Raw genomic sequence first — 22,210 nt, forward strand, 5'->3', positions numbered from 1 at the left:
CCCTTCGGCGCCGGAGCCACTACCGGGGTCCTTGATGAGGCCGTGTCGGCCTTAGGGGCACTCGAGGTCTTTACCGGTGCCGCCTTCTTATGCGGGGAGCGACCGCGGGCCTTAGGTTGGCCCTTCACTTTCGCCGGCGAAGACGATCGGCGTCGTGCCCTTCCCCGCTGGGTCGGTGCCGCGGTCTTCGAGCGACCCGTCGGCGCCGGTTCCCGCACCGAAGCCGGTGCGCTCTGCACGGAGGCAGACGGTGCCATCGAAGTGGAGGGCTGTAACGCCGTCTCCATGAGCAGCTGCTTAAGGCGAAAGTCCCTCTCTTTTTTAGTTCTGGGCTTAAAAGCCTTGCAGATTTTGCAGTGCTCTTTCTGGTGAGCTTCCCCCAGGCAACGCAGACACGAAGCGTGGGGGTCGCTCAATGGCATAGGCCTGCGGCACGTGGCACAGGCCTTGAAACCCTGGGCGTGTGGCATACCCCACCACCCGGGGCCGGTGCCGGGGCTGAACAAACAACCCCAGCAGGAGCTTTAAGTACTCTAATGAGCCGTTAACTACTGAGTAAACACTATCTTATAACTAACTGATAACTGCTAGATAACTCTAATGACTATTGCTAAGGGACACTCTCAGACGAGAGACAGAGTTGTTCCAACGCCGCCACGGACGGTAAGAAGGAATTGGAGGGGTCGGGTCGGCAGGGATATATATACCCTGGAGCGGGGCGCCGCTCTGGCGGGAAGGTGGGGGCCCCGCTGGCCCGCCTGGAGCCGCTAAGGGAAAAAGTTTCCGACGTCCGTGCACGCGGCGCGCGCACACCTAATGTGTAATGGACGTGAACAATCACTCGAAGAAGAAACATCTTTCTGCTCTCTCTCTGGGGAAAGAGGTTCGGTAGTTGTTTGTACACCTTGGATCAGAAAGGTCCAGCATCTTAGAATAGGTGGAATGAACGCCTTGGAGGAAGTTGCATGAGAAGGTTCAAAGGCCTGAGGCCTGCAATCCCTCTTAACCAGCGTGAAAGAAAGGTTACTTACCTTACAGTAACTGGAGTTCTTCAAGACGTGTGGTTCCACTGGGGGTACACATGTACTCCATGTGCTTGAGACTAGAACATTCTTCCTATCAGTGTCTGTTGGTCTTTACCTGCACCTCTTTATAATCTGAACCGAGGGCATATGGGGAGGCACAGACTAACCACATCTCCAGTTCCTTCTCTACCAGGAATTTCTGTTAAGAAAGGATTTGCAGCAGAGAGGAAGGAGGGTGGATAGTGGAATATACATAGAAACCACATTTCTGGAAGAACTCCAATTACTGTAAGGTAAGAACCTTTCTTTCTTCTTTGAGTTATGGTGAAGGTATACCCAAAGCTCCATATTGCTGCTCTACAGATCTCCAGGAGAAGAACATCCTGAAGAATAATCATGGAAGCAGCCTAGGCTCTGGTTGAGTAAGCCCTCACATTCTGATGAAGAGTAGCCCCTGCAAGATCATAGCAAAGGCAGATGCAACCAGCAATCTATCTGGAAAGCCTCTGCGAGGAGATTGATTCCCCCTTCGTCTACTCAATGAATGGAAATGAAGAGTCTTGGGAGACTTCCTGAAGGGTTGTGTCCTTTGTAGGTAGAAAGCTGAGGCTCAATGGACACCCAGAGAATGAAGCGTTCTGTCTTCCCTGGTGGCGCAAGGTTTCAAGTAGAAGACAGGTAGAATTCAGAGGGAAACTTTGTAATCAGCGTGGGGTATAATCTCAGAGAGACCGCATCCTGATGGAACACTGTATAGGGAGTGTCCACCATAAAGGCCCCTAGCTCACCCACTCTTCTGGAGGAAGTGATTGCAGTCATGAAGACTACTTTAATAGACAGGTGAAGAAGGAAGCAGGCTGAAAACAGTTCAAATGGAGGATTCATAAGCGCTGACAAAACCAGATTGAGATCCCAAGTTGGCATTAGTTTCACTACTGGGGGTAGGTTCTAATAAGGCCTTTCAGGAGCCTTATGGTCAATAGGATGGGTGAAGACAAAGTAGCTGTCAACCAGGGGAATGGAGGGCATTAATTGCTGCCAAATGCACACGCAGGTAACAGAGATATGCTCAACTTCTTCCAGGAAAGAAAGTGGTCTAAGATGATAGAGGTGTCCAAATTCTCTGGTGGCTTGCAACAAAATTGGCATCAGAAAGAAAAAATCTCTTCCATTTAACCACAAAGCATTTTCTCATAGAGCATTTCCTGATATTATTGAGGATGGACGGTATTTCCTTGGAACATGATTTCTCAAAGCTCGGCATCCATCCAAATTTCAGGCTGTCAGGTGGAGAGATAGTGGGGTTGATCCTGCCTCTGTTCTGTGTTAGCAGGTTCGGAAATAGCTGAATCTGTATGCATGGAAATGGTTACATCTGGAGGATGTTGGTGAACCAGAACTGCTTCAGCCAGCAGGATGTCTCAAAAATCATCAGCATTCTGTCCTGCTTGATTTTCTTCAAGACTCGGGTCAAAAGGGTTATTTGGTGGGAAGGTATACATCAGCAGTTCACCACTGAACTAGGAAAGTGTCCCGTCTGTAACACTGTCCCAAAGCTGCTTGTGAACAGTAAAGTGGGTATTTCTCGTTGTCCTGGGACACGAAGATACCATGATGGGAAACCCCACTGTCGGAATACGTTTTGTACTACCGAGTTGTGCAGTTCCTACTTGTGATCTTTATGGAAGTGCCTGCTGAGGCTGTCTGCCAAGGTATTCATTACTTCTGGGAAGTGCACCACTGAGTGGGTGATTTGATGACAGATACACTGGTTCCAGAGTTTGACTACTTCTACCTAAAGGGCCAGAAACCTCACTCTTCTGCTTATGTAGTAGACTGTGGTCATGTTTTCCTACATTATCTGAATGGGCTGGGCATGGATGAGGAACAGCAACTTTCTGCAAACCTAGTGAAGATCCCCCAGTTTGAGGAGGTTGATGTAAAGTGTGGATTCTTGTTGGGACCAGAGCCTTGAGCCATGTGATCATTCAGGTGCATTCCCCAACCCATTAGGGAGGCATCCATAATCAGCTTCTTCGTGGGTGGAAGGGGAATGAATACCTTCGGGAATTGAGACTTGTTTGTCCAGATTGTCTCTGCTCAGAGAATAGACTGTCCTCAACCATGCCTGGGGCACCAGAGAGGGAACTTTGCAAATGGCGTAACATTGGGGCAGAAGGCCATGACGCCTATTAGGATCAGGCCAGATCCGACTGTAATGTGAGGACACATCCGATGCTGAGTAATAATGTTAGGCATCATGTGGACTACGTCCTCTGGTAGATAAGCTCTGGCTAAAGCTGAATTCAGAGATGCTCTGATAAATTTTATAACTTGCATTGGAACTACATTGGACTTTTCTAGGTTTACTAGAAGTTCAAAGGTTCAAAAGAAGCTGGGTGGGCAAAGGATCGATGGTTGTACTTCCTGACATGACAAGCCCATGAGCAGCCAGTCATCAAGCTAATGAAAAATTGGGCTGCCTTGGAAGCACAGGTATATCACTATTATTGACAGCACCTCATTAAAAACTCTAGAACTGTCGAGAGCCTAAAGGGAAGGATTGTACCAATAATCATCTGGGCCTCCTGTGCATAGGATGAATGTCTACATGGAAATAAGCGTCGTTCAAACAGAGCTGAAAACCAATCGCCTTTGTTTAGGGAGGGAATTATAGCAGCCAGGCTGGACATCCTGAATTTTGAAAGGCATATGAAGACATTCAGCTTCATGGGCCTCCAGACCCCTTTATTTTTAGTGATGAGGACGTTCCCGGAATAAAACCCCTTCCCCTTATGCTGAGAGGGTATGGGTTCTATAAGCTCTTAGCTGTAAAGGGGCGTCCACTTCCTGAAGATCCTCTCCTAAAAGGGGTCCGGAGGAGGAACGGGGAGGGGAAAGAAACTGTAGAGTAGCAAGCGGAGATGATCTCTATGACCCATCCATCTGAGGTGACATAATGCCATACTGGAAGAATCAGGTCAGGAAGCCACCAACGGGGGTGTCAGTCAGAGTGAAGGCTGGCTGGCGGCTCTCATTAGTTCTGTCAAAATGGTCTGAGAGATTGACAACAGCAGGGCGTGATATCTTCTATGCTACAGTCTCTGACACTTCCTGGAATGTTCATATGCTCTCTGATAGCAGAAAAGTTGTTAAGTGAGATGCTGTTTCTATGCAGGTGATCTAGAGTACTTCCTCTGAGGAACTGTGGCATAAATACATATGGAACAGAGGGTAGCCTGGGATTCTGAAGGTATCCAGTGCCTCATCTGTTTTCTCATTAAATGAATGGCTGCTCCTGAACGGAAGGTCCTCCACAGTAGCTTGCACTTCCTTGGGACCCCAGAAGACTGTAGCCATGAGGTCCACCTTATGACAACCAATGCTGCCATGGAATGGGAAGCAGCGTCTTGCAGCATCTAGCAAAGCCTGCAGAAAGTCTGCTTATTAGTTTACCCTCCTCGATGAGGGCCTGAATTTGTGGCCTGAGTTCCTGTGGAAGTTTGTTGGTGAACTCGGTTTGACACCCTTACCATGGTACAAGGTCTCACCCAATTTGGACAAGGTAGGGGAGATGCTCCTTTTATTAGTGGCTTTAGGAGGGGATTTATCCCATTTCCAACCGGGGAAGGAGGTGTGTGTCTGATCATATCTTCCTCCCATCTCTTACTAAGTTCCTAGGCTTGATATCCAATGGTTCAGAGCTGGAAAGCCTTGGACCAGAAGGGGCACTGGTAGGCAGCTCCTGCCAATGTACAGCGGGGTCAGGAAACTGAGCATCAGACTGGGACCTCATCAACTGCTCCATTAAGTGTCTTCAAAGCTGGAACTCATGGGATTGCCAAGTTCAAAGAAGAAACAAATTGTAAACATTGTACTTGGAGGGGATGTGGGATTCTCCAAGGCAACACAAACAGGAATTGTGCAGACCACCCTCTGGGAAGATCTGGGAGCAGGCCATACAGGACATGAAATCTGGGATCTTAGGCATGCTAAGAACCCCAAATGTTGGGGCAACAGGGATGGAGGGAACCCTACCCACAGATACCAAAACACTATCTAAAGAAAAAAAAATAATTAACACAAAACAAAGCTAATTTTTTTAGCAGGAATGCCCCTGGTTTGAAGAACAAGGAAGCACAGCCCAATGGATACTGACAGCAAGAATCTTCCAGTCTCAGGTGCACAGAGTACTCAGAGTGGGATATACATGGGGACCATCAACCAAAATAGTCATGGCTCTTTGACCCATGTCTGCAAATCAATTTGAAACGCCATGCTTGAGACACAGCATAGGTTGCCTTCACCATGTCATCATGCTCAGACTCAGCATGAGTTCACTACTGGCTACAATTCTATTCTGATCTTTAGCCAGGGAAAGTTTTCTTTGTGAGACAGGGGCTACTGGTGGCTTAAGAAAAAAAATGGTTATGCTAGGATGGGGACAATTCTGCTTCACAATTAATACACTGATTCCCCATAATTTCTCTCTCTGGAGTTAATTAATTAATTAATTTGCAGCACAGATAGAACAGTGTGTCACATGAAGGGAGGCTGCTGAAAGGGAAATTTAATGCTAGTTTCCACTTTGCAGACTGGCGATATTCCTGCTATGTAAAAAAGAAGTCTGAATAGTCCATATGTTTCAGATTGAAGAAGTACTTTTCAAAAATCTCATCTCAGAAATGTCCTGTCAATTAACCTGTAACTTTCCCAAAAATTCTCCCATAGTTGTAGACCAAACAAACAAAATTTCAAGTGTAAACTATTTTTTTCCTGCAGAAATTAGAAAGGTGTATCAGTATTAGGTTTATATTGAAAGTTATAATTACTGCCATGCTTCCATCCTATGCTAGTAAAAGGAAGTTAACTGGATTGAAAGAGTTGTACAACAGTTAATAGTGTTTTGACCATTATTTGACATTTGGAGAAATAACCAAGTTATTTTGAATATTTCTGAGTTCTTGCATAATAATCTTGGCTAGCAATTTCTATCAATCAGTTTGTATTATTTATTTCTGTACATTATGATGGTCACTGATAGTGAAATCAAATTTAATTTAAGCATGAACTTACATGTATCTATCTTTGAACAGAAGTAAATTTTACCTGATGAAGGGCTCCTGCTGGTAAAATAATAGCATCACCAAGGAACTGAATAATAGTGCAGGTTTTTACTCCATATTCTTCAAAAAGTCTTTGGCGAAGTTTTTTGTTCACATACCAACTCTGGTCACGTATTGGATCATGCTCTGGTAAAACTTCTAGACCCTGTTCTTTTGCAATCTGTAATACAGGTGAGACACTATATCATTTTTTAAAAAAGGAAAACTATGTTGGTAGGTCCAACATTTACCTACCTAAAAAGTAACAGGAATTTGTTTCCAATATCCAGATGAGAATTTTGGCTAGTATTTTAAAAGGATCTTAAGGGAATTAATAAATATAAGATAGATGAGGTAATTTCTTATTAAACCAACTTCTGTTGGTGGAAGGGACAAACCAAACTTTTGATCTTAAGGGAATTAGGCACCCAAATCCCTTTGAAGTAAAAGAGTTCTCAAGGACTTCCACTCCAGAAGAGCAGTAGATGCCTTCTGATGAGTTTAGTTAAAAAAAAAAAAAAAAAAGTATAAACGTTTTTGCCTAAGTTTCTCTTCCATCATTTGTCAGAAATAGGCTCACTTGCAAAAAATAGTATCTTTATTTCATAACAGCTCAGCTCCTCCAGATTTCAAACTTTAAGAGATAATCTGGTTTGACAAAATTTCCACAGGATCCGATCATAACATCATAAACAAAATTATAACCTCAAGTCAAGAAAAAGCAGCATGTACATTTGCATGAAGAGCTTCCACCCCCCCAAATAAACTGGAAAGGAATTAAGAAAATATGACATAAGCAGAATGGTCTAAAAATATTTCCAATGAGACATGAGTGGATTTTTAAATGCAACCACCACAAGCAGTTCCTCACTGTGCTAAGCCCACAGAACATTTGTCTTGACTAGCCACTAATTACTGAATAATAGTGAGAGATGGGGAAAAAAAAACTACATCTGTTGTCTATGTCTCAAGAAACAGGTTAATTTTTTTAATAAATATATGAATTTATTTATAAACATTTTATATCAGATGTAAAATATACTTTAGGTTAGTTATTAACTGCTTTATGTAAAAGGGAAAAATTTCCTTATCTATTAATTTTCTTTCTGCAAGATCTTTTGAACCAGTCCAGGTGCTTGGATTATAGTTTCTCCCAACCAGCAGAATACTAAGAATTTTGACTTTACACCCTTACACATTAAGGATCTAGCCATCTATGAGTCTTCAGCTGAGTACTTCGAAAGCAGTACCAAACCAAAAAATTATAAATGATGCTATTCTTCAGTGAAGTTTAACAAACAATTTTAGTTACAGCAGGAATCTGAATATATCAGCAATTTGGCATTGAAACCGAGTAAAGGTAACAGACATCCAAGTCATACAGGGCAAGAAAGCTGGACTGGTATAGAAGATCTCAAAGAAAGGAAATGAACAGGTAAAGAAAATTTCTCTCTTCAATCTTTTATGCCAGTCCAGACAACTTGGACCTCTCACCTCTCAAGACAGTTAATCATTGTAATACAGGTGGGATCATCACCTATTGCTTACAGCAGAAAGGGTGGCTGGTTCCTCCAACTGAGACCACATCCACCAAACCTTAGATTGCCAGTATTATTGTTGCTTGTACTCTAATGGAACTGACACTCAAATCCAAAATTAGACCAATATACAGGAAACAGGAAGGCTGGCACTGGGGCCTCAATCAGCTCTATCCACACTTCGTCACACCAGCTCACAAAGATTCTCCAACGTCCAGAGTTCATTTTTAAAGTTGATGGCTTCTTTGGCTGTATCAGAGAGATTTTATCTGATAAAGCCCTCTTTCTTTGGACTGGTGCACTTAACAATAAAACAGACCATGAAACATGCTGGATTCAACTGGAGGCTAAGGGCGGGGTAGACATGTTCACTAGTTTTTGGATACCATGGCCTTTTCAGCTAGATTGGAATTATCACTATGATAACTCCTCTAGATCTGGCAATCTTCTGTGGGACACTGCCAGCATATACAGATGAAGAATGTATACCAGCATGAAGATTCAGAGAATTTCTATAGTATTCATTTCATGTGCACCTGCTTCCTTGAATGTGCTGAAATATTTTGGTTCTCTTCTACTTTCTCTAAATGCCATGAGATCTCATCTCAGGCCTGCCCCACCTTTTGCAAAGACAGAAAAACCTGGGGATTTAACTCCCCATCTCCTTCATCTCCTTGATTCAGTGGCACTCTGCTCATTCCATCAGCTGTGTTCATCTTTCTTGCAGTCTGGACTGCTGAAAGACAAATGTTCTTTTGGACTCAAGTAATCAAAAGTCAGACCTTCTTGTGCCTCCCTGGTGAATGAAGTATACCCTCACATCTTGGCTGCAGCTTCCAACTCAGCTTAAACCAACCAGTCATTCAGGTTTGGGAGGGTGTATGTACACCTCTTATTAGGGCCATGGGGGAATGTCAGGAATCACGGCCTGCAGCACAGCCAGTCTAGAAGCAGGACCTGCAGCAGACCCAGTCTGTGGGCAATCTAATGAGCACAGCTGGCCTGTAGTAGGCTGCCTGATTAGCTACACTGCCTGAATTGTTGGAAGAGTCAGCAGACCAACTCTTAAGCCCAGCAGCAGCATTCGCACACAGCTGTGATAGCTCCTTCACCTGCTTGTTTCCTGCCCTGCTCCTGTCTTGCTTTGTGCCAGGTAACCCAGTTCTGGCCCTTAGCTCCAATTCCTGACCTCTTACTTCAGCTCTGAACCCTGGCTTTGGGATCTGGCCTTGAACTCCAGTTCTGACCTTGGGCTCCGATTCCTGGCTACCAATTCCTATTCTAACCACTTGCTAGGACTCCTGCTCTGACCATTCAGCCTGACTCCTGTTCTAACCACTAGGCATGACCACCCACATGATAGGGAGAGCTTGGTACTATAACTGCTCGTTTGTGTCAACAAATCACAGATACTCCATCTGCTGAAACTACAACATTGATGAATGCAGGTATGAATCCTGGAAACCCAGGGAGAATAAGAGTACATCAGAATTCATTTCCTGAATAAATGGCTTCAGTCAAGATTCTCAAGAAGGAACTGGTCTTTTGTAAGCCCAAAACTAGACACAGACTCCCTATTTTTTTTAGGAACAGTGAAACAGATGGATCAGATCCCTGTGTCCTTCTGATCTTTCAGGACAATAGACATGACCTGTATCTTATGTAGAAAATAGAAGGCCTCAAGTAGTTTGTTGGTTGATGAGTCAGGGAAAGAGAAATAAGTTGAGAGGATCTTGCATCAAACTCAATCACATCTCCATATGTTAACATGTCCAGCATCCATTGATTGGATGTCATTTGGGCACAAATGGGGAAGAAACTCCTCCGCCTTACCCCGATGCTGAGACTGCACCTGGATCATTGTACTTTAAGGCTGTCTGTTTAAAATTTGAAGGGACTCCCTGGTCTCTATCATCTCTCTGATAATGAAAGCAGCTAACCCATCTGAAGCTTGCCTTCATTTTGAAGTGGTGTCATGCCCTTTCTTCTGGATGGTAGTTCTAGTTCCCTGGATCTGCCCCTTTTGGACTGTGATCCTGATGCCCATATCTGGGCCTCTCGTAGGTCAGAACCTGGATCTCTAAAGCAGCTAAGGAATGCTAGATCTTCTCCAACTCATCCCTGAAAAAACCCTCTCTTTGAATGGCAGGGCCTCTAGTCTGATTTTGGAGGGGAAAAATGGCTATTGTTTTAGCCACAATGCACTCTTGCCTGCCACTGAAGTGGCCATCGCTTCCCAAATTGACTGGATTATGTTGTATGTAGTTTTTCATATGAATGAGAGAATTGAGCACAGCAATAGGAGCATCTTGGCAAATTCTAAATCCTCATCTTTGGTCTCTGGAGACCTCTGCTAAGTTTCTGTAGCTCCCTATCCACCACCTGAGAGGCATACACTATGTATAGTAAAGCTTCCTGTAATATATCTGCAACCTCAAAAAATCTGTTCAGGAATGCCTCATTTTTTCTGTTAATCAGGATCCTCTTTCTACAGAAATCATTATCCTTTTTGCCAACCCAGTGATGGCAACATCCACCCCTCAGGCTCTGATTGGGCCGCTCTATATCTGATGCTCTGAGAGGCTAAAGCCCCTTTAATGCCAGGACAGAGGCCAGTTTCCTGTGCAGGATGCACCACTTACTGCTGATCTTTTCTTTGACGTGAGGAGGTGGACAGCACCTGCAGGGTTCTATAAGAGCATATATAAGTTCCCTGGCAAATTACTGCAGCTCCAGAGTACGTGCTATTTTTATTAAGAGCACTGGTGAATCCTCCTCATTAAATATGCAGAGTTCGGCCTTCTCCTTAGATCGGGAGTCCAGAATGATCTCGTCCTTTACAGCCTCACTTTTTTCAACCTCACCCGCTGTTTCCTCCTAGTCATCTCTATTACTCCACTGATAGTTGTCATCCTCCTTAGGTAGGGCATCACGTACTGGTGAGGATCTGGCTGGGCTGATATTCTCTAAGTGGTATTCAGTAGCCAGTGCATCTTTATTTCCAGTCTATGATGGGGAGCATGCTTTGTGTTCCCTTCATCTCTCTCTCTCTCCTTACTCTTAAAGTTTGGAAGAGACAGTTCAAAAACTTAATTACTTCTAGACTGTAGTTTCTAGAATGAGCAGGTGGGGACCCACTCCTAAAGGAATAGGAAGAGAAAGTTGGAAATTAGGTCCTGCTCCTAGTGATAGCTGGAGAGGACTCCATTCCAAAATGTCTATATACAACAACGAGAGGGGACCTATTTGCAATGTGAAGTGGACGTGGTCAGTGAGAGCATATGGCCTCCTTTACTTTGTTCTCCTTTCTCTACTCAGGAAGAGCCTAAAAGATGGTTGAGCTCTTTGCCCCCTATTCTCCTCTTCCTTCTCCTCAGAGAACTTGAGGGCCCTGATCTGACCAGCTTTGGCAAGAGTCTGCAGGCAGCACACCAGCAGGCTAGGAGTCTTTGAGCCCAATAGGCATTTTCCAGGATGGCTGGTGCACTGCATTTTAAAGGAGCAGCCAGAAAAGCGGATTTAGCTTTTCCTCTCTGCTCCCAGACCACTCTGGGACCAGTTCTCAGGGTTACTACAGCTGAGCACTCCCTGCACTTTCTTGGCTTTCTGTTCCCCAATGGAGGGAGAATCTTCCCATGGAGAACCTCTGCTGCTTTTGCCCCCTGAAGAGAGAGAGAGGGAGGAGGGGAGGGAAGGGCTTTGGGTACCACGTTGGCTTGAGGATGATGATTGCCAAGGCTTGAGGACAGCTCCTGCTATGTTCTCTGTCCCTCCTTAAAGTAGGGCTGAACTTGCACTTGACCTCTACCTCCTTCCCTTATCCTGGAGCTAATGGCCTGAAGGGGGGCTACTGAGTTCAAGGGGTATTCATCTGGCTAAATATTCCTGAATCCCCTTCTATCCTACGGGAGTCAAAACTCTTGTGTGTGGGTGTTGAAAGTGGGTTTCTTTATGGATCTTCTTACTTTATCAGGACTCCCTGAGAGAAGAATCTTTCCCTAACTCATCCTTTCTGAATCTGAAGCTTTTCTGTTCTTCAGACAGAAAGATCTGTCCATGCTACGCTGAGTTGGAGCCTGGCAACAACTGGAGGCTGAGATGACTACAACCTTATGTGTGAGGGTATGATATCATCAAAAGTCTTTGTGTTCTGTCTTCACTGATCGGTTGAGAGAAACTGTACCTAAACCATTTGGACTGATGTAGAAGATCAGAGAAGTTTGCTTGTTCACCAAGAATATCTCATGCAGTAACAGATGCTTAGGGGATTGGTTGTACCTGCAGTATTTTTTATTTTTCTTTTTTTAAAGCTATAACAGTAATTTTGAAAAGTCTGATTATTCAGGTCTATAAAATAAATATCTATTTGATATAAATCTAACCTTTTGCAGAAATTCCCTTATCTTGTCAGCATCTTTGCCAGCATAAATGTGCCACAAAGCCCCAGGTAATTCACTTGAGTCTTTCAATCTTTTCCTTAAAAGGTCATCCAGATCTTCTTCTTCAAACTTCTTTAATACTCCTAAGAATTGACAAATAGACTCTCAAACCAGGCAGTGGAAAGCTGAAATATTTCTTCTTTTCTTTTTAAATTTCCTGTGGCAGACTGACTAAATAATGAGACTATTACATTTTCCAAATATTACAGAAAACCCTCAGAAGCTATTTTTTATTCACGTATTTTGTGTAATTAGAAAACAAAACAAATTATGTAAAAACCTTTAAAACAATTTATACTCAGATTTGAATCTAATTTAACATTGTTAAAATCTGATGGAAAGAGTTCTATTTAAATAAGAGAACATTGCTGTAATCAAAATATTTAAAATTCAGTCTTGGGGAACCAACAAAAACAATTTTGTGCCCATTCTTCTGCACAGTAAATCAAGAATCTCTTGTCTATTTCTAAAGCTATGCAGGTGCAAATACAAGTAAATAAAGCAAAACTGAAGTTAGTCGTCTTATTTCAGCTCCACTAACCAGGAAAAAGAAATCAATGTTTGTTTATTACAAAAGGAAAAAAAATGGGATAGTTTTATTTCCTTTCCCTATCATTTATCCTCTATCTATGCAGTATTTTACAGCATCATACACATACGATTAGCATACACCACTTCAAACTCTCTGGCCCACAATGTAGTTGTTTAGCGCTAAACTCAACACAGCAAACACTATGTCAGGGGGATTCAGGGGGATCCTGTGGTGTTTGGCAAACATCACACTGGAACTGCTGTAAGAGCTAGTGGTGCTTCATAAGGGAATTCTTTATCCTGCTGTCCATTTGCTCTGCCATCACCAGTACAAACAGGTACATTAATATGTAGGTAATAGCAGGAAAGAGGCGAAAGAGTATGACAAAGAAAGTGATAAGTTTTACACCACAGTATATTTAGGTAAAAGAATTCACTGTGTACAGATTACCTCTGTGAGCAATATGCATGCAGTTAAAGGCATGTTTCATTTATACATTATAAATATTTTAAAACAATGAATTAAACTTCAAGTGTAAATTTTAAAAGTGCATATCGAAATACTTATCCAAACTTTTAAGTGAGTTGTTATTCAAGTTATTTCTGTATAATACAAATCAACTTTCTTTACCTGCTTTTGACAGTACTCCGTTTCCTTTTGCTATGCCCACATAAGCAAGGATGTTCACTACATCAGAAACTTCAATATGGAGATTTGTAGTTCCTATATCTTGATCTTTAGCAGCAGCCACACCTATAGTACAAGGTAAAAGTTTCAGATAGGGCAGTGGTCCCCAATGCAGTGCCCGCGGGCGTCATGGCGCCTGCCAGGGCATTTATGTGCACCCGCCTAGTGCCCACAGCAGGGGAGAGAAGCCGCGGCCCCACGCCTGACGGGGACAGAGAACTCCGGGGCCGCAGGCTGGGGGCGCCGGTGCTCTCGGTCCCTGGCAGGCGCGGGGCCACGGCTTAAGCTGGAGAGAAGCTGCGGCCCCGCGCTTGCTGGGGACAGAGAACTCCGGGGCTGTGGGCGCCGGTGTTTTCTGTCCTTGTGGCTTCTCTCCAGCTTCTCTCTTCTTTCTGGATTCATATATTATTAATATTAAATATGATGTTTTTCATATTATTTAATGTACAAATACAAAATAAGCTTGGAAAAATTGTTGGCGCCCGCCACACTCTTCTGAAAACATGAATGTGCTACTGGCCACAAAAAGGTTTGGGACCACTGAGATAGGGTTTTGATTTATTTCAGTATATATTTCTCTTCATACTCATTCTTGTAAAAATAACTTTAGTTCAGAACAGAGCACAAGACTGGAAGTAAAACAACCTTGGGTTTGTTCCCAGCCTTGGTACTGACTGGATGTTTGATCTTAGGCAAGTCACCAGGAGTGTTTCCCCATTTTTTACATATGGGAACAATAATGCTTACCTACCTTTGTGACACTTTTAGATCTACAGATGAAAAACACTACATAGTACAAAGTAGAATTATTACTGAACATCACTCAGAAGGTTAGACAAATTTGTGTGTGTACAGAGATGCTATACTTTATCTTTAAAATATTCTGGTTTTATTAAGTTAGGATGTATTTTCCACAATCTGTGTTAAAAAAAAATCTTCAAAAGTGTTACTTCAAACAAAGTTCTTTTAATCTTGCTTTATCCAGGAAACAGTTCCTATGTAATAATTTGTCAAAACAAAACTAATTTTCACCAGAATAATCAAAGGCATTTCCTGGTAATGACAATTTTCCTGAAAAATTTAAACTTTATACTCCCAAGCATTTCACTAGTAGAATACTTAATTTTAAAAAAATCAGCTCTCTCCCCACTCTTATTCTCACAATGAACAGCTGTATGCCTGTCCCTCAAAACAAAAAAAAATTCTTAAGCAGGGAAGAAACTTGTAATATTTCAGTCCAAAAGGTGAAAAATGAGTAGTTATAAGATAAGTATCTGAAAACAAGGTTTTAGAACAAAGTCTTACGAAAACTTGAAATAGAGGTGTCATGAATGTTTCACCTATACCTCAAACATCTTTTGATTGCTACCTTTAATACATATTTCAAGAGAGACTCAAATGCATTTTTAATCAAAACCTTCATGCGATAAGTCATAACTTACCCTCTTATAATATTAATATAATTTGCAAAATGGATAGCAGAAAAAATTCATTTCCAAGAGAATGGAAAATGTCTTACCAATAATATCTTTTCTTCTAGCTGCGTCTCCCACAACTTGGATGTTTGGGTTGCTCCCTTCCACTCTGCAGCTCATGAAGGCAGATCAATATTTAGGTTTGATGCACACTGGCTATGCCCCCTCTGCTCCCACTTGCTGTCAGTTGAGTTATTTCAAAGATGTAAAACTTGCACAACACTATTAACAAATAGTAATGAAATAACTATGTACATTAGACAAAGAAAAAAAAAGGTTGTATGGTGATGATCCGACTTTTGGCTCATGAGCCATCTAGGGTGGGGAGAATTGTTGGAGACACTGCTAGCAGAGTGGAAATTAACAGTAAGAAATTTTCCATTCTGCAGCCAGCATCGCCCACAATTCTGAACATCTGGGAAGTAATGAGCAGTGAACAGATGTAGGGAAGGTTATGAAAAAAGTTAGTAGGTAAGGAAAGAAGAAAGTATCCCTCCCTTTTTGGTAAAAGTAACATTATTTCTGGGCCGCTGCCTGCAGCACATTCCTGCCAAAGGCAGCCTCTGCGGAGGACAGAAAGTCCATCTTATAGTGCTTAATGAAGGTATTAGCTGCAGACCAAGTGACCACTTCGCAAATTTCCAAAGTGGATGCACTTGCTCATTCTGCCCACAAGGTGCTACGAAATCTTATGGAGCGTGCCTTGATCCCTTCTGGAACAGGAACCGCTGACGCTTGGTAGGCTTCCATAATACATAGTTTAATCCAACTAACAAGGGAGGACACGGAAACTGAGTCCTTGGCATTTTGGATGGAAGGATATGAAGACACAGCCCAATTGCCTTGTGATTCTATACACCTAAGACAGGTAATCAGCAGAGCTTTGAAAATCTAAGGTGTGCCATATCTTTTTAGTTGGATGCTGTGGTTTTTGACAGAACGAAGGGAGCACAAACTCTTGGGAAGTGTGGAAGGAGGACTATATCTTAAGAAGAAAGGATTTTGGTGTCCTGAGATCTACCTTGTCCTCGTGGAACACATAGTAAGACTCCTGTATAGAAAAGGCTGCCAGCTCCGGCACTCACTTGGTGGACATGACAGCTATTAAGAAACAAGTATTAATAGATAAGTAAAATGGTGACAGTGAAGTCAAAGGCTCAAAGGGATGGCTTGTCAAAGCCCTCAACACTAGAGGTAGGTCCTACGTTGGAAATAGCAGCTTGACTGCAGGTCTAGCTAACTGAACTGCTCAAAGGAATCTGGTTATCTGGAGGTTGTATGCTAGGGAGCCAGAGGATCCTGTGAACAGCACACTACTAAGAACAGACACTTGATGTGCAATGGTATTGGGCTGAAGACCTTTCTCCTTGGGGAAAACCCAAAATGGCTGGAATTCCTGGACTTCTGGGATTTGCGCTGTGCTCTTGGCACCAATTGTTTAGTCTGGCCCAGACTGAGGAGTATGCTTTTAGTGCTGATACTCTTCTAAATGAAAGCAATGTCTTAATGGCTCTGGAGGACAGATCCAGACCTCTTAGAGCTTCCCTTTTAATAGGCTGGCTGTGAGTTGAGGCTGCTCCTGGTCGAGATGAAGAAGACGACTTTATGAGAAAATGTTCAGTCTCCATGCAAATTGGAGCTGAGGCTCCAGTTTCAGCAATATCAGGTTTGAAAACCAAAGTCTCCTCAGCCAATGTGGTGTTATCAGTATTATCATTGCCTGTTCTTGTTTTATTTTCTGGACCACCTTCCCCAGTAGTGGAAAGGGTAGAAACATGTAGAGTAGACCTAGCAGCCAACTGTGGGATATGGCAACACCCTATAGATCTGGGGTCTGACTCCCTGGTGAAGTATTATGACCTCTGAGTTCATATGATTCGTCAACAGGTCAGTTGAATGGAGGCCAAACATCTGAACTATGTTTAAAACCTCCTATTCAAGCACCACTTGTAGTTGACAATCATGAGCCTGCTGAGCTAGCCTGCCTTTTGGTTCAGATCCCCTTTTATGTGGAATGCTCTGAAGGAAAGGAAAGGTGCTCCACCTACCTCATTATTTCTACTGTTTTCGTATGTAGTGCCAGGTTCCTTGTTCCTCCTTGGTTTAAATATGCAACTTCAATTGTGCTGTCTGACTCAATCAGAACATGGTTCTCCTCTACAGTGGTCTGGAACCACTGCAGAAACAGCTTGACCACTCCTCAGCTCTAGGAGGGTTTATACCATGAGCCCTTTCCTCGGGGCTCCAGTGGCCCTGAGTTGTTTGGGTCTTCAAACGTGCTACCAAACTCTCCAGGCTGGAGTTGGTTGGAAAGTAGAAGGGCATGCCTTTGTGGACAATGTCCTGAGCTGACATCCATTGTAGGGAGTTGAGCCCCTATGTTGGAATCCCAGAGGCAGCAGGGACGTTGTGTTGGCCGCTTCCGGAAGTAGCACGGGGCTAGGGCAGACAGGGAGCCTGCCTTAGCCACGCTCCGCCACGGGGACGGCAATCCTGCAGGCCGGATTGAAAGCCCTGACAGGCTGGATCTGGCCCGCGGGCCATAGTTTGCCCTCCCCTGTCCTAGATTCACTGAAGTCAGGAAGTCTGCCCGCCCCAGGGATGACACGATAGAGGTCAGAGTCTCCATCCAAAATCTTGTTCTCTTCATTCACTTGCTGAGTCTTTTGAGGTCCAGAACAGCTCTGATACCCCCTGTGCATTTCTGCAAAATGAGAAAGATTGAGTAGAACCCTGAAAAACATTCTTCTGAGGGAACACACTCTAGCATTCCCATATCTGGAAGATGAGATATTTCGTTCTGGATCAAATTGTGCTTTAAGGGGTTGTTGAAAATGGAAGACTGGATGAAGAATGGATGAGATAGAGCCTGTAGCTTGAGGAAATATCCCTTGCTCACTATACCCAACTCACTTGTCTGTGGTCAATGTAAACCATTCCTCCAGGAAATGGGAAATTTTGTCCTCTAGTTTCAGTTCTGGACAGAGTCTATATGCAATCTTTGTCAAAGTGGGTTTGCAGGGAGGCTGAGTTCACTCTGGATTTCCCTCAAAACTCGATTCTACTGTTTTCCTTTGGGGAATCTGTTGTCCCTTTGTTGGTAACTCTATGGTAACAAAGGCTGAAAGGAGCACCTCTGTCTGAAGGCCAGTCGATATTCTTTTCTGAGGGCACTTACCAATGAAAGAAAGAGAATGTTTGGATTTTGCAGCACTGTCAACCACCATCTTATCCAGCTTTTCTCTAAAAAAGGGAGAGCCTGTGAACTTGGCCGAGCACAGGACCTGCTTAGAGTGGATAGTCACCTTGCAGGGTTGGAGCCATAAGAAGAATCTGGCTACAGACCTGGAAACCCTGGGTTGGACTGAGGACTTCATTTGTAGCTGATGCTTCAATGGATGCAATGCTGTTGCTAGGAAGCCCTTCTTTAAAATGGAACCAATGTCAGGGTGATCTCTGTCCTTAAGGGCTCTGAGATCTTCCATCCAGGAGAGAAATGCTCTTGCAAGGCATGTAGCTACTAGGGATGCCCTGAGGATGGCAGAGGCAGCCTTCATCTTTCTACCTGGGGTGGTCTTCAGGCATATTTCCCCTTCTGAGGAAATAACCACATCCCTTTCTCAGAATGCTACAGCTGTGTCAGGATGAATTTGAATCATGGAGACAATCTTACTGCACACTCTAGAATTTCTCTGAGGGAAAAAACCTCTATTTTTTTCCCAGACCTGTTTGGATTGAGCCCTCGACAGCTCACCTTCCAAAGAGGAGGAGGGACAAGTATCAAAAGATTTGTACCGTCTGAATTTTCTCTGTTTTTCAGCTCTTTTTAGGCAGGGTGGGAGTGTAAAAGCTCTGCTGCGGCTTTGGTGAAGCCTTTTGTGCCTAAAGCCATCTTGATGGATCTCTCTCTGAATTCTCCCCTGCTGGGTTCCATTCTGGGGTGGGAGACACACTGTCAGAGCTCTCAGTCAAACTGGGAGAGAGGAAGACTCATTAGGAGCCCTGCTTCTTTCCCCAGAGCACTCAAGACCCACGTTAAGACTTGTAGGGGTGTCGGGGGGGAACTTGTTAACCTGCAAGCCTCCATGCTTTGTTCTCCAGAGTCCCCCAGGTCTGACCCCCTGAGTTAACTGGCTGGGGCCCTCTTCACCTTTGGAGCCTCTCCCTGTTCTGCACTGGAGTTCCTGGTCCATTTTTCCCATGATGGAGTCACAGCTGCTTTGGTGGGAAGGAGACCCCAGATGCTTGTCCAACTCATAGCTCCGGGATGTAATGGAGCGAGTGTCAGCTGTCTGGGGACAACTCACAGTCTACTGAGCCTGGGCAGGCTGCCTCATAAATAGATCGCAGTTTAGATTTGATCCAGTGCTTTCTTGGCTGCTCTACCATGTCTGTATAGGGGCAGAGGAGCCGGCAGGTTGATGCTGCAGTGGAGGCTCAGGGTGATTTAAACCACTGGAGTGTTAACTAACCCAGGGAAGAGGAGATATCTGAAAAAGGAAAATCTGCTCACCACTTCCAGAAAAACTGGGTAAAATATTGAAGAACTAGACAAATCAGGGTGGGAACAATCAACCTGTCAATTGCCTGCTGCTGCGGAGACAGAGAATCTGGTGGGGGGGCATGGCCAGAGCTCCAAAACGTTGATTTGCCTCCTTGAGATGCACAGTAGAGAGGAGAGCCCAGACAGCCAGAACTGTGGGAGACGCCGGAATGCAGAAAGAGGAGGGAAGCAAAGTCTGTTCTAAACAGGTTTTTTTGAGTCTTCAACATACAATAAATATAGAGGCAGAAAAATTAAGAGACTTTGGAGTTTATTAATAAGTGAAACTGATAAAAGCAATATTGCTCTGTAGAGAATATCCACAACTGTATCTGAGAGGATAAAAAAAATACAATGTATAAGGAATACCCTCATGCTTCAGGGCATAAACCAATCATTAACTCAGAGATTAGAAGTGATTTCCCTTATGGTCTACCCATAATTGCTCACTAAATGACAACTGCACCTTCCTCTAAACCATCACATGCTAGCCATGGTCAGAGACAGAATACTGGATTAAAGAGAACACAGGCATGAAAGTGTATGGCAATGCCTGTATTTCTATGGTATTAATAGTTACTTACCATACGCACTGCATAATCTGGGTCCCAAATCTGGACGTACAAAAAACCCTGGTAAATGGGAAGCCAAGTTCAATTTTCCTTCTGGGTTACAATATTCTGGCAATGGTAAACTTTTTAGTAAGTCTTCATACCTAGAGAACAAAAGGATGAAGATTGTAATTGGATGCGTATGATTTCTGAGAGATGAATAAAATCATCATAATGCATTTATGAATTTTAAATAAAGAAATACCTTGCAGGCATCATAGCCTTGAAGTCTTCACCAGAGGGCCAGTCTTTCAGTTTTAGTACAACTGTTTCCCCACCTTTTATTTTTTGCCGTTCTGTAAACAATATACAAATTATTCAAAACTACACACATTGTACGTGTTTTCTTTATACTGAACCGGACGATACAACTGAGCTTTAACTGCTCCATTCTGATCTCAAGATATACAAGTGTATATTGTACCATATCTTGGAAAATTAATGCATCTGCTAAGCAACTAATTTTACAAGCTCCAAGATAAGACATTTAAATAGCTGAGCTCAAAACTGGATATTTAATTTATTTTAAAATTCATATAATGATACAGAAAATATTATGGTATATACTGTATCTATGCCACCCTGCAAACGTACAAAATGTGAAGCTTCTGTACTCTCTAAACAGATTGGCTAAAATTTGTGTTTGAATTTAAATATCTTCAAAACCTCAAAATCCATGGTTAAAGAGTATCCTTTGTTTGCAGTTTCCAGCATATGTGGCTACGGTATTTATAATTATTGGAATAATATACTTGAAATAACATACTTGCAACTTCTTCAAAACCATCCCAGAATTCCTTGACATTTGTGTTTGAAATAATGCTGTCTTTGCAGTTCAGGAGATCGGCTTTGTGGGCTCCAAAATCTAGGCTAATTGACTCTGCCTTCCACAAGTTGATGTTCATTTTCTTGTGCACTCCAGACACTAATACAGGCTTAAAAATAAATAAAGGAAATGTTAAAAGTCTAATACAAACTGCATTTCAAGAGGGTGCTTTTTCAATTAAACCAGAGTAAATAAATACATTCTAGTCTTAGGTGAAGTCTTGGTTCCCTGAAGTCAATGGCAAAACTGCCATTGACTTCAATATGGTCAGGATTTCATTGAGAATTTTTCTGTTGCCCAACCTTGAACACAATTTCAGAGAATCCTTCTTATTTATTAGTAGTAATTACAGAATTTGAATCAAATATCTACACTGAAAAAAATATTTATGATGTTCCTTACAAAAGTCATAAAATTTATTAAAAATATACCTTTCAATATGGGGAAAGGGCCAATATATGTTACCTTCCCATCCTACTAATTCATTCTCCAAAAGTTCAGATAGCTGAGCAGTCAGATATTAAACAGTGAAATAGAACAAGCACAAGACTAAAAAATCACGTTCTGTAATAAAAGGTTCAATTATTTAAAATTTATAAAACTCGTTGGCTACAGTGTCACACTTTCAGTTATCCTCAGTGCACATCACAATTCTTCTGCAAACTGTTCGTGCTGTAACCGTTATTAGAGACCTTTTTTTCTAGTATCAGTGTAGATATTTGAGTCAAAAACTGTAATTATTAATGAACTGAGAAAAACAGTTACCTACCTTTTCATAATTGTTGTTCTTCGAGGTGTGTTGCTCATGTCCATTCCATTTTAGGTGTGCGTGTGCCCATGTGCACAGTTGTTGGAGATTTCTGCCTTAGCAGTATCTCTAAGGCTGCCTATGGCGCTCTCTGGAACGGTGCTCCTATGCAGCAGTATATCAGGCGCTGCACGCCCTGGCCTTCTCAGTTCCTTCTTGCCGACAACTCCGATGGGGTAGGAGGGCGGGAAATGGAATGGACATGAGCAACACATCTCGAAGAACAGTTATGAAAAGGTAGGTAACCGTTTTTCTTCTTCGAGTGATTGCTCATGTTGATTCCATTTTAGGTGACTTACAAGCAGTATCCACAGAGGTGAGCTTGGAGTTCACAGCTTAGCGGCTTGCAGTATTGCCCTACCGAAGCCAGCATCGTCCTGGGCCTGCTGGCAGTTGAGCTGCGGGCGGATGAGAATACAGATACTCCAAATCCTTTGCAGGGACATAGTATTTCTTTTCTGTTTTCTTTGACGTTAGCAGAATGGAGGAGGGGGTTGCCACACTGATTTGGCATTTTTAAGCACGCCTGGGTGGTCAGGCAATGCAATCTTAGCCAGTGCGGGGGCCGAGATGACACTGAAGAGGTTGTCTGCCTCCTCAGCAACCTCCTCAATCTACAGG

The 22,210-nt window shown here is 43.1% G+C and overlaps 1 protein-coding gene across 5 annotated transcripts in view; it reads right to left on the minus strand.

Moving 5' to 3' along the window:
- JMJD1C (jumonji domain containing 1C) overlaps positions 1-22,210 on the minus strand; it is a 349,289-nt gene that overhangs the window by 11,260 nt on the left and 315,819 nt on the right. For all 5 annotated transcript variants that reach the window (XM_034776021.1, XM_034776020.1, XM_034776022.1 and 2 more), the window contains 6 exons: positions 20,722-20,890; positions 20,161-20,251; positions 19,929-20,059; positions 13,270-13,392; positions 12,051-12,190; positions 6,135-6,311 (listed from right to left, as the gene is read on the minus strand). In XM_034776021.1, the coding sequence (XP_034631912.1) occupies positions 6,135-6,311; positions 12,051-12,190; positions 13,270-13,392; positions 19,929-20,059; positions 20,161-20,251; positions 20,722-20,890 (831 nt within the window). The remainder of the gene's footprint in view (positions 1-6,134; positions 6,312-12,050; positions 12,191-13,269; positions 13,393-19,928; positions 20,060-20,160; positions 20,252-20,721; positions 20,891-22,210) is intronic.

This window comes from Trachemys scripta, chromosome 7 (genome assembly GCF_013100865.1).
Source record: "Trachemys scripta elegans isolate TJP31775 chromosome 7, CAS_Tse_1.0, whole genome shotgun sequence".
In the NCBI taxonomy this organism is placed as follows: domain Eukaryota; kingdom Metazoa; phylum Chordata; order Testudines; family Emydidae; genus Trachemys; species Trachemys scripta.